At 33.5% G+C, this 13,762-nt stretch overlaps 1 protein-coding gene and 1 pseudogene across 1 annotated transcript; both read left to right on the top strand.

Moving 5' to 3' along the window:
• The first annotated feature begins 1,083 nt into the window (after positions 1-1,083).
• LOC124455175 (short-chain collagen C4-like) lies at positions 1,084-5,036 on the top strand. Its single transcript, XM_047005884.1, has 5 exons — positions 1,084-1,159; positions 1,739-1,806; positions 1,927-1,956; positions 3,608-3,751; positions 4,368-5,036. Exons 1-5 carry the CDS (start codon positions 1,128-1,130, stop codon positions 4,847-4,849), a joined length of 756 nt encoding a protein of 251 aa, XP_046861840.1. The 5' UTR covers positions 1,084-1,127; the 3' UTR covers positions 4,850-5,036.
• Positions 5,037-8,485: 3,449 nt separating this feature from the next.
• On the top strand, positions 8,486-12,897 carry LOC124455256 (annotated as a pseudogene).
• Positions 12,898-13,762: the final 865 nt, after the last annotated feature.

The raw sequence follows: 13,762 nt of genomic DNA, 5'->3' as shown, positions 1-13,762 counted from the left end.
TACCCTCAGTGTACAAAACAATTTTATCACTATCAATTAAATCAATCTCAACATCCGATCTCTAGTTCTCTCAAAGGTATTCATGATTTTCATAAGCCTGTGAAAACACGTACACGTACTATGAAAAGAATAAATTTCTAACAAAATGAATAATAATGTCCTCAAATTCACATTTCGAGACTAAAATTTGCTGGTAGGCTACGCTACTGACTAAGTATTTATCGCCAACTATATCCTCACCGTAAAGCAAATAAACAATTGCTTCTTGCAAATGATTATCAGTAAAAATAAATTCATTGAGAGAGAACGTGAACTAGGGTGTGTATATTCATATATTACGTTGTGCCATACTAATTTCTTTTGAAAGTATTTTGAATTCCAAAGAAATCAGTAGGGCACAACTGAATATATGAATATACACCCTCAATTAACGTTCTAGTCACGTCTCTAACATGAGCTTTGTACTCTTTATTAAATGAATAGACAACCATCGACATTCAACAATCTTTAATATACAGCATAAACAAAATATACCATACACATTACAACGAACTAAGTGACCATAACCTTCGTCAAAAGTTAATAAAATAACAACGACGTTGCATCATTAATATGTTGATGCACATTGTAACATTACGGTACTCCAGCTGTTTGTGTGAGTGCAATCTATTAAAAGAATAGAAAAGAAGAACTGAAGGAAGTTTCAATCAAACCAAAGACCGAGCCAATCAAAGACAAAGGAGACGGTTGACAAATCAAACTTGATGCATTAATTATGGCTACACAATGCCCAACGCAGAATTATAAATAAAGGGTGTTTCAATGGATAGTTCTTGTTTTAACTAGAAAAATCATTGTGGAGCTGAAGCAAAGCAATTTCACTCTTTGTCTCTGAATAAATTTTGAAGCCAACGATTGGATGAAATATGAAAACAAAGCATATGATTGGATGAAACTGACTAAAATATCACAGACTACATTGCAAAGTTTACTTGTAACTGCAATAGCTGACAGAGAGGATAAGTTTCGTCCTATAAAAACGTAAAATAATGTACATCGCTACTCTCCAGATTATTTTTTTTCTAATAAAAGTCATCTACTGCAATTATAATGATGACAAAAATGCCATGTTGAAGTTAAAAGACAAAGCAAAAGAAAGGTTTGTGGCATTATCATTTGATATTTTAGATACGATATGTTGTGTTGAAACGTGGCATATTTTATAATTACTGATCATATTTAGGTTGCATTGAAGTAACCTATAAAAGACGTAATAAGAATCTTAACCAGTTGAAAACATTTTCCCTACTCATACTAGCTCACACATACACGTACACTAGTACGCACTCATTAAATAGGGATTGGTATGATTTTTTGTTTTGGACTCTTTTGTACCCCTAATTATTGAGTTTGTTTTGTCATTGCTCAATTGTTCCAGGAGTTTGATTTTCAAACCTTGGTAGCTGAAGATTAGAGCAACTTGAAATGATTCAGACAGATTTAACTAAGAGAGTATTTATCATCTAGCAAATTTACTTTGGCATTTTCTCAACATTCCGACTTTGTATGGATAGAAAAGTACACAAAATAACTTCGTATGGCGCTTAATTAAAGATTTATGAGTTTTTTTATTTCAAATTTGTACTCTTTTCCATATTTTAAATCGTTTCACGTTTCACTAAATTTAGGCTGGCTGCGAATTATCACTTTATAGTTACGACTTTAACTGTTTGTTAAGTGTTTTTAAGAGACAGAATGTCAAAGTAGCAAGTTGTCGAGGACTTCCAGGACTTCCAGGCAGAGATGGTGAGTTATACAACATTGTTTACTTTTGAAGTTGTGAAATATTTTAAGAGAATGTTTACTACCACAACGTAGCTCTATTACTACTGAATTTAATTTTTCTAAAATAACCTTACAATTTAGGGCGTGATGGCAGAGATGCTTTATTGCGTGGTGAGTTTCTTTTAACAGAGGTCATTTTCTTTTTATCTGTAGTTTATGTGTGGTTGAATGTATTTCCTGGAAACTACGTTAAATCTTTTATTAACTGTTATACCCTCTTAGTTAAATAAATTATTTGATCGATTTTGACAAAAGCTATAAACTCGTATAAAGTAAATTACTACCTTTTGGCTGCCTGCCATTTACGAGTCCAGATCCTGATTTTATGGATTTTAATTACTTAGATGTTTAATTCAAACGGAACGTAAAAATCTATTAAAGATTTTATAGCAGGCTCTTTTCCGAAATGGTCAGAACTTTATACATGCATTTTCCTTTTGCGTGTTTTGTGTGATAGCAGAATGTGTTGAAGAAATGGATGAGTTATTAAAGGCTTTGTGCTTTTTTGTTCGTGGAATATTTTTAACGAGTTATTAGTTTTATTATTCACGCTTTAGTTAGACGCGTTAATATTACATTCGGCAAAAGCATAATATCATCGCTAAAGTGCGATAGTTAGTCTGACTGGTTTGATATTATGTGACTAAATGTATAGATTTAGATGACTTGTGATATCTTAGATTGCCTGTGCTCTTGGTTTTGGAAAAAGTTGCAAATTTTTTAGAGGGTCAATAATAATCGCGATGCAAAGAAATTGATTACACCAACAATGCATCGAAATAAACGAACATGAGGTTTCAAACTTGCATTTCACATCACCTATGAACCACTATGAATGTATGACATAGCACAATAATCATATTTATACATAACACAAAAATCTCTTTACACTTGCATTTGCTCATCACAAAAATAAATGATATAAGAAAATCATAAATATTGTTATGAAATTATGAAAAGTTTGACGCTTTCAAAAGTTGATAACATTGTTAAACAGTCTCTAAGCGTTATAAATAAACGATTTCAAATGACATGTTGTTGTTACGTTCAATAAGTGCACGTTTTTCTAAGGGATGTATTGCTATCGCCAGTTAGGTGAAGGGCTCTTATTCATTTATGCATGATATGCTGAATTAATATCTTTTGAAATGTACGGATTTATAACATGTATATATGAATAAGAGGCCCTTAATTAGCGATAGCAATACATCCCTAATTTTGCTGTGAGAAAAGGTCAGAAAACATATTAAAATGACAGAAGCAAACGTTTTTTGAGCAATCAAAGACATGTAATATAATATAGCATCCATTATCCATATAGACTTACATAGTTAAATAGCTAATGGGACATAGAATTTCTATAGGAAGCTTTCATAAGATTAAAGTGTTCCATGCTTAAAATGTGATCATTTACAATGGTTAAGCCTGTAACGAAACTTTTTGATATTAGATATTTTTATTCAGTTTTTAACTGCATCATGTTAGAGTGATCTGTTGATTTTAAAAAAATTAGTGCACCTTCAAAAAAGTGGTATTCATTCGTATATCATAAAAGTTCAAGTAAGAAGTCAATTTTTAAGTGTCCTTGTAAGGGAACCCCACGATCTACAAATTGTGGTTGTCTGGACACCAATGGGTGTCCCATAAGCTCCCTAATTTCTAAAAGTCGTTTTTTTCACTGTGTCTAACCGAGATTTGAAAACTACTCCTGTCTAGGCTTCATATAGTCAAAGGTGCTAATATTAAAGTTAAATATTATAAGGTCCTCGTGGTAAGCAGGGAAAACCTGGTCCAGCTGGTCCACCAGGACCTGAAAGTAAACCCACGTCAACCGGTGGAGTGGTCTATACCAGATGGGGAAGAAAACATTGTCCTAAAACAACGAAAACTGTTGAGATTTATTCTGGTAAGAAAATCTACGTAATTGCGATTCATGATTTAGCTACAACCAGTATAGGTTTAAACAAGTAAAATAAGCATGTATGAGCGATAAAATTCTGTTTCCTAGTTTGAGTATTTTTTAATGGTTTCAAATACAAAGAAATCGGCTTTCTATATATTTTAAGATGAAGTCTTTCCCTCATGCTTGCATCAACTCACAATCAAACAACAGACTTCTTGACTTCAAATTGCATGTCATAACTTCTTTATCACTTTTTTTTGCCAGACCTGTCAATGTTGACAATTCATCCGACCAATCATCAAACTTTTTTACAGCGGCTCCCCTCGTCCCTTACGCCTGTGTCAAATGCTTTGATGAATGTCGTTGTTTAATCTTGTTAACGCTCTTGATTTTGTTTATTTACCTCGTGTGAATCAGGCATAAGAATTTCATTAAATATGTTCATTAGAATTTTTTATATGCTCAGAACGTAACACTGGACAGTCATATTTCTTTTTAATTGTAAATGTTCGACGCAATATACGCGAATCGACTTTTGTATAATAACCTAGGTTCTTGTAAAAACCATGTAGTCGTATTCATTAGTTGCAGTTCTAAAGCATCTTTTTATGAAAAACAGGAGCAATCGGGGGATCGTTTTATTCACACGGTGGGAGTGGATCAAATTATCTTTGTTTACCGTTGAATCCAATATACGAGAAATACGCTGCTGGTACTCAGAGTCATGCAATCATTTATGGTACTGAATACGAGATTTCTTCTGCTGAGAAACATATATTTCCAAATCCAAACTTACACAACCGAGATGCTCCGTGTGCTGTATGTCATGCTAAGTCACGTGGTAGTCACATGATGATTCCAGCGCGCAATATCTGCCCTTCAGGATGGACCTTGGAATACAAAGGTTATTTAATGGCTGAACGTCATAATCACAAGCGATCTGAGTACATTTGTGTTGATGGCAAGCCAGAAGCAATACTTGGATCTCATGCAAATAGAGATGGAGCATTGCTATATTTAGTTGAAGGCCATTGTGGTTCTTTACCATGTCCACCATATATTCATGGAAAGGAACTGACCTGTGTAGTCTGTACTCAGTGATTTAAGGGTTTCAATGCACATATGTACGTATTTTGGCAATATCTGTAGTAACACTAATTAAACATTATTTTGAATTTATCTAATAACCACATCAGTGACGTCACCATTATATTCCTTTAAATATCCTTACATGCACTTAAGTTCAATGATAAAAATACAAGAAGAAATGTTGTTCACCAACAATTAATGACTTGCTTTCTTTTATGTAGTAAACGTAAGTTCTGAATGTTTTGCACTGATGACGTCTGTCCATAATTCAGTCTTTATCTCATGGTACTCATGGTAAAGGCAAAGTGCATAATTGTCTGGTATTTTCTGTAACCTCTTTTTACCAACATCACTTGTGATTGAATATGCAGAAGTTTACTTTTCAGTATTTGGTTGGCCTGTTCGAGGGGAAAGCTTGTTAGGCCTTTTTTCTTCAGATTTTAGCGAGAAAAAAAGCCGCAACTAAAGGAGAAATAGTCAGCGTGTTCTTTGTATAGTTTGAAGAATTTTGTTAACTTGCCTTCCAGTCCTGTCCTTTAAGCTGTTTTAAAGGCAAAAGATCGAAATTCGATGGATTCGAAAACCAAAGTGTGTAGAAATGGCAAAACTATACAACTTGTCGTTTTTCCAAAAATTTAGAAACTAACATACAGTAGAAATGATGATGGAAAACAAAATATCGTCACTTAATTAAGCAATCCTTACATTACTTCCAATTGCAGTCATGCATTTAAATATTAGTGTGCAAAAATCGGAAATAAACAGGGGCAGAAAGTTGCACAGACCGCAGATGCAATTTCTCTTGGAAGTAAAGGTCTGCGCACACGTTTAAATTTGGAGACTTTACTTTTATCTTTTTCTTCTCTTCTATAAAACGTTGCGGTTAAAAGTGATTTGAAGTTTGTGCCATGGTAGCTACACTAATTATCTACACTAAGATTTATCTATATATTTTTTATGACAAATTTATTGTAAAAAAACCCGGCTACTTCGCCTCCATTTATTCTATCATGGTAAGTAGTATTACCTCAATTGATTTTTCTATACCTACACTTTTCAACAAGCCAGTGAATTTCGCTTGCATATTCTTAAGAAAATTACCGTTATCATGTTTTGTTGGTATGACGGCCTGCATAGCAAATGTTGGTTTAACATCACCAGTTCTAGAGACGATTATCTTCCAAACAATGTTGATAAGAAAATTTGGATGCTGCTTGTTGCAAGCTGTCATGACGTCATCATCTTGTAAAGGTACATACGTCACTAATTCTGGGTATTTATTACGAAAATGGTTAAATGTTTTCAATCTGTCTTTTTTCCATTTTCCATAACACTGCAATGTTACAAAAAACTGCTGTAATTGTTTTTCTTCTTGCACATATTCCAAAAAATGTTTAAAACATGAAGATACTTCTTCATTTTTCAAACCGACTTCCAGATAAATGATTCGAGGGTTGTCTTCACAAGCATCTCCTGTTTTTGCTGCAAATGAAACAAAAAAGCAGCTGTAGATTTTACATGTATAAAAGTAAAATTAAAAAAAGGTACGCATAGCATACACATGGGTAACCTGAATTAATGAATAGATGGCAATGTCGTGAAATGAATTGATGAAAACGGTCTAAATAATATTATACGTTGTTTTCGCTACTTTCTGAATATCTTTATGGAATAGAAGTAGATTGCCAACGATTCAGTTGTGATTGCAATTAACTCATATTTAATCTTGAATGTAAAGCCTTCTCTAAAAGCAAGTATTTCATTTTATTCATTAGCCACAGCATGACTCGTATATAGCTATAATGTCTTTAAATTTCATTGTCATGTTCAACCTTTTTTTAAAAAATCCACAATGATTGTGACATTATTTGTAATTATAGAAACTTGAAAGAAAAATCCTCCTTTGATTAACTTTCTTTTCTCTTTAAACTATAAACTCATTAAAACAGAGGGACATGGTTGAGGATTGCACGTACAAAAGAGACAATTTTCATTTGTCGAAAATGACCAAGCTCCAAGCTACGCTATTTCAAAGCTAGAAGTCAAATTATCTCGACAACATAATTTGTGATTATCACTTTACAGTCAAACCGGATGTTCCTCTCAACTGAAGTAAAGCAATCGCTATTGAAATATTGAAAGGCAATTTACGGCGAAAGTTCCTTCGAAAGTTCAACAAAGTTTTCACATCCCTTTAGCAAATACTGAGATGGTTTGTATACTATACCATAGGTATGATAAAAAGTCAGGTACATGACAAACAAGACCAGTTATGTAATAAAAAATAGAGACACAAGTCAGTTGACAAACTTTATAGATAACAATTACATTCATTGTTGTGATATAATCTTAGACCAGAGCAAACAACTCAGTTGTATATTAACATGGAGGTCAGATGATCTTTTGAGACGAAATTATCAGTCTTGCATTTGTTTGCATAAACAAATTAGAAACTATCAACTGCCATAAATGACCTCTAAACCAAAAAAAAAAACATAAACAACATTTAAACAAAAAAGCATTGTATAAAAAACTTCAATTGTGAATTTGATTTATCATCAATTTAATTTGAACATAAATATTAGGCAACATTTACTGTCACGAAAAATTGCCATTCAATTTAGTTTGGTCACCTTGAAAAATTGAAATTTGCTTCCTTTGTAAGGTACATATCAATTTTAACACTTTTTTTAACTAAACCTATTTTCATAATTTTCATAAATTCATATTATTCCATACAATTGATACAGTAATTTTTTCAGTATCAATCGATATATTTTTCCAATATACCACAGCATCCTGAATATATCCCAAACAATGTAAATTGTTCTGATGAGCAATATAACCAGGACAAGCAGACAATTTCAAATAATACAAAATAAAGCAAATTCCGAAGAGGGACATCTCGTTTTCTTGATATTCAAGATATTACAAGAGTTTGAAACAAAATAATGTGTAATATTTCGTCTTTATTCCAAAGACATCATCAGACTTATGGTTTACAATGCAGGCTGCGAAACTTTTATATATTTACAAGCGGAAATGGCAGTTATGTAATTAGAGAACTATAAGACTAAAATATACTAACATTAAAATAGAGATAGTTTCTTACAAGCTTTAAGACCACTATTAAGTTGTGGCATATTGCGTTTTATCAAAAGTGCTTCTAAGATGAGAAGTTGATTAGGATTATTATTTTTACAGTGATATAATATTTTGGTATTACTAGGAATCAAGTTACAAGGATTGAGTGGCACGTGTGTGAGATCGAGGTCGGAATCAGCGTCAGGAAGTGAGAAAAGGTGTGAGATGTAGTTGGCGTCTGGACAAATGAGTAAATGTTGTGAGATGGCACTAGAATTATTGTAATTAGTAGCATGTTGGGTTAGTCTTGTGTGTAGGTTTCGTTCAGTTTTGCCAATGTATGTATGACCACAGCCTGGACATTTAAATTCATATATAACATTGGCTTTAGAGAGTATATATGAATTTAAATGTCCAGGCTGTGGGACATTAATGTTTGAATTTGTCCTTTTACATATATGTATTGATGATTGATTTGCAAATTGTCTTTCATGAATTTAATTGATTTAGTTCAGATTGGTCTGCACAGGCTAATACAAAGCAAACTCGACTTTAGACCAATCAATGCTAGCATTTCATTGTCTAGACTCTTTTCTCTTGTTTTCTAGTTAACTTGCTGGAAAAACAATTTTTATTAGTGGAGCAAGTCGTGGTATTGGTAAAGCTATAGCTTTAAAGGCAGCACAGGATGGAGCAAATATTGTCATTGCTGCTAAAACAGCTGAGCCGCATCCAAAGCTTCCAGGAACAATTTACACAGCTGCTGAAGAAGGTCAGTTTTTGATGTCTGTTTTGATGTACACAGTCAGCAATGTTTGATGTTTAATTCTTGCAAAAGAAATTTGTTTCAATAGAATAAAAGATTTTCTTGTAGATATGCATATTGTAAAGAATTATGTATCACTTTTGGAATAAGGAATTTCCAGATATTTATAGGATAGTGAGTGCTAAATATTTTTTCCTTAATCTTTAAAATATATCTGTGTATTATTTCAACAATCATAGCTATTGCTCAAAGAGGAGTTAAAAAAGTAATTCTAACGAAAAGTCTGAGAAAGTACAAACTAAAGAGTAACAAACTACCATTGATTTCTCATGCACATCTTCAAAATTTCACTATGTGCCTTGTATTTTTCATTTGTAAGCAGTTCTGATGATTTTATTTTCCCCACTCTTAGCGCAAGAAAATTTTTCTTCAAGATGCGTACAACTCAAGTCTGTCTTCCATTGTATTTTCAACTTTGCTCTGTTGTTAAAGTTGTGCATCTGGATTGCAGGCACATGGATTTTATTTTGAGTGTTGACTTATGACAATGATTTGATGTCTAAGTGTAACACCCATCTTTGTTTTATGTGTTGGCTCACGTGTCATCATATATATATGTTTTTCACTCACAAACATCATTCATTATATGTAGTTGAAAAGCTGGAGGACAGTGTCTGCCATGTATAGTTGACATACGAGATGAATCGGCCGTAAAAACTGCGGTAGAAAAAGCTGTTCAAAAATTTGGTGGCATTGACATTCTTGTAAATAATGCAAGTGCTATCAGCTTGACTGGAACATTGGCGACTCCTATGAAGAGGTCAGGAAGCTCATCTTTCACACAATAAACATTTAGCTATATGGTGACAGTGAAATATTAAATGCTTTGCCTTACTTAGTTATTATTGATGTCTTTAGTTGAAATGAGTAAGTAGTTTAAAATAAAGGCTTACTGTTTCTTGACAACTAGTAATGTCTGATAGAATTGTCAATTAACTGATATCTACACAGTTCACAGTTTTATAATCAAGCACAGATACTTGTCATTATAGGCTTATACGTATTTTCAACACAATGTGAGTATTAATTTGGAGTGACAAGAATATCAACTTCGAAAGTAAATTATTATTGATGAATTATATTTAATTGAAGGCTCATTTTCAAGGATGGAAAGCTTTAAAACGCCCCTATGCTCACTGCTTATAAATACGGTGGATGTGCGAGGATAATGGCAATGAGCAAAGATAAACCCAATAACATAGCCATCAATTTTTAATGAAACGAATATAAAAATAATTGAAACGGCTATATAATAAATAAGGAATTGGGTCCAGAATAAGGAATTGTATCTCTAAACATAATGGCGAAAGTCTCGTGTGTGTAACTTATGTATGTACGTAGTAATGTTTATTTTTTTTTTCAGATACGACCTAATGAACGGTGTCAATACCAGAGGAACATTTTTATGGTAAAAATCTTTGTTCTATTAAGTACCCAAATAACCTAACCTATCCTACTTGGAATGTCTGACTACGTATGGTGTTTTTATTCATCTCATTTCTTTACGATGTTTAATTTATGTAGCTCTCAAGCGTGTATTCCATATTTGAAATTGGCCAAGAACCCTCATATTTTAAACATCAGTCCGCCATTAAATATGAAACCCCTTTGGTTTAAAGGACACGTAGGTAGGCCATCGTATTTCATTTCAAGTAGCTCCACGTACTTAGCTGTTGAGTCCGAAGGCCCCTCTTACACGTGTGTGCCGTACATATGTAGCTATAAGGTAGTCAACCAGTTCTGTTTTCCAGCTTTTTCAGTTTGTTCAAAACACTTTTATTCACTACATGTATTCAGTATTTTAGTGGACATTAATTGAATCAGAAGTATTAACAATCCAGTTTTTAAAATTAGTGGTGCTCATATTTATGTACACCACCTGCGAACTATACGAGAAAAGTCAGTCACTTTTGTCAGTGAATTAAACCCGATTTTTATGTTCTGGTATTTTGATAGCATACACGATCGCTAAATATGGTATGTCCATGTGTGTTCTTGGTATGGCTGAAGAATTTAAAGATGATGGTGTAGCAGTGAACGCTCTTTGGCCAAAAACAGGTCAGTTACGTATTACAGAGTCATATAGCTAGGGGTTCATCTTAACATTGTGCTACAGGAGGTATGGCATGCATCACATAGTAGCGATCTAAATATTTTTTCATTTGTCTGTCACTTGAACGACTTTATAATCTTTTTATGGGATTATTTGGTTGAGTTCTTTTATGTATTACTGTATGTAAACATATACGTGTGCTTACTGTGCTTTCCCATTCGCGCATTTTAACATTAGTTTCCTCATCCATAGACAACTGCCCTAGAGGTTTACTTTGTGTTTCCTCATCTGTATATAAGTGCCCACTATCAATATCATACTCACAGGACTTGGATAAATGCATCCCCAACAAGTGTTTTAATTTACCTTGTCTTGTGTAGCTATCGAGACAGCAGCAATGGAAATGCTTGCTGGTGGAGATGCTCTACAACAATGTCGTAAGACAGACATCATGAGTGATGCGGCTTATGTTGTACTAACTAGAGACAGTAAATCAAGGACTGGTGAATTTCTTATTGATGAGGATGTTTTACGCGAAGTTGGTATTACTGAATTTGAACAATATTCTTGTGTTCCCGGTAAGAAAATAATATTTTTTTTCTTTACTCGTTTCTTCAACACACTATTTTGTGAATGTTGTACCCGTCTTTCACTAGAAACATCGAGCTATCATTATTAGAAAAATAGCGCATTAAGTTTTGTTTAAAATATGTGATTTTGACAATGTACGTAGCTACTCTCCCCTTCTATCACACTAAGAGTTTGCTGTGGTCTCGAATCTTCGATTTATAAACAATATTTTTGTCACTGATTGTCAAAGAAGTTAGTGTGCACCAATTTACCACGTCCTTGGTACGTCACTTTATTTTCGGTCTTCATAAACTTTTTCAAAAATGTTTATGGCTTAAAGTAGCGATGTTTGTGCAACGAATGTTTTCACACCACAGTTTATGCCTTAGTTTATGCAGTAAAACGTAAGTTAAAAATGAAAATAAAGTGATAAATGGATGCTCCTTTTGCGTAAATTTTCACGCAAATAACTTATTTTATGGATTGAGTGCCTGAAGAAGTGTGGCCTCGTAACATGTCGAGATTTTTCCTGCTATTTTTTGAAAGATTGTTTTGTTTTCATTGTATGTATTTTAAATGATGACGAAGGCTGTGACTATCAGATTCATTTCCTACGTATGGACGTGACTTTTCCGTCTTTTTTTTAGGCTCAGACTTGCTTCCAGATTTTTTCCTTGATGTTGAGGATATTTCAGCGCGTGATATTCATAAATTGAAACAAAGGAATACAAGAAAGGCTGCTGATGGTGGTAAAGATGACAGTATTTCTTCTGTGTTTGAAAAGATTCAAGGACTTTGTGATGAAAATGTTGTGGCTGGCACTCAAGCCGTCTACCAATTTAATATTACCGATCATGGGACGTGGTTTTTAGATCTCAAAACAGGAGGAGGTACTAAATTATAAATTACATTAAGTTGATTAAGAATTTTTCTTTGAATACGCGGCATTTGATCACAAATAGTGTGAAAATGTTCGAAGAAAACTTACGAATGGTGTTTTTGACTTATACAGATAAAGTGAGTTGCAAATTCTGTGTGAATATATAGATACATGTTATTCATTATTTAGGAAGTGCTGGAGAAGGAGAACCTTCAACACCGGCTGATTCAATATTTTCGTTGAACAAAGACAACTTTATTGCGATGTTTACTGGAAAACTTAAACCTACAGCCGCGTTTATGCAAGGAAAACTTAAAATCAAGGGAGATATGCTAAAAGCCATGAAATTGGAAAGTTTAATGAGTAAATCAAAGTTATAGCTGAAGGTGATGTTCACAGCACAACCCTATTCGCACGCACTTTTAATTTTCTCGCGTAACGAAAAAATGAAAACTTCTTTTTTCTTATGATAAATACATATGAACGTCAAAAATCTTCACTCTTTATCTTCCTGAAGCAGTACTCCGCTGACATTTTTACCGGCTTACATTTAATTCTCACAATTCAAACAGTTGCTGACTTTCTATGACACATTGACATCCAAATTTGCGGCTATTTTTTAATAAAACATTACTTTAAACCCTAAAGAACTGGATTCATTTGGTATTTGTTAGATGACAACAATAACGACCTTTCTTCCCCAAACAATCCACGCGGGATTGTTAGTTTTCTGAAAAATCTTAAGTACGCAGAGGTCACAAGAAATATTTGTTCAATGACAAAATACTGTCAATAGTAGTTACTTTTTCATTGACAAAACGAATGTATTTGCTCACGAGAAGTTCAGGAGCCGGCTGCACGAAGGCCGAATAGCGCTATCCACTGGATAGCAAATTTTTGAACGTTCAAAAATCTCTTATGAAAGAAAAATTATACGATTTTAACTGTGCAATCACTGAAATAAGATATTGTTTCGAAGATTACAAAATTTCTTTGTCGCAAGAAAATATAAACACCATTTCTACAAATTGAAAATTTTGCTATCCAATGGATAAAGCCTCGGTCACACTGCACCCGATAACGATCCGATAACGATGCAAAAAATAGCTTGTTATTCAAACTCTAATGTGCGGTCACATTGGAGCGATAACGATAACGATTTATCGTTAGTATGTGACCATTGAATATCCTTATAGTTTATTGTTATCGTTTATCGTTATCGTCGAACCGAGGCTTGACGCTATCCAGGCTTCGTGCAACCGGCCCAGTTGATGGTTTTCATGCATTTGTGAATGCTTACGGTACAGCAATGGGCGTCAGTCGAAGGTTAATAGAAGGGGACCATATTCATATATTGATTGTTATAATGTTTCTTTTAAAGTTAAATTGTTTTCATGAAAAATTAGCCATGTAGGCATTGCTGAATATATGAATATAGTCCCCTTGACCAACGTTCGATTGACGCCAATGCAGGTATATATAATATATATAACCGCACATCCTGTGTCCCAA

Source organism: Xenia sp. Carnegie-2017, unplaced genomic scaffold (assembly GCF_021976095.1).
Source record: "Xenia sp. Carnegie-2017 unplaced genomic scaffold, XeniaSp_v1 HiC_scaffold_30, whole genome shotgun sequence".
Lineage (NCBI taxonomy): Eukaryota > Metazoa > Cnidaria > Anthozoa > Malacalcyonacea > Xeniidae > Xenia > Xenia sp. Carnegie-2017.
This window is presented reverse-complemented; position numbering and strand designations above follow the sequence as displayed.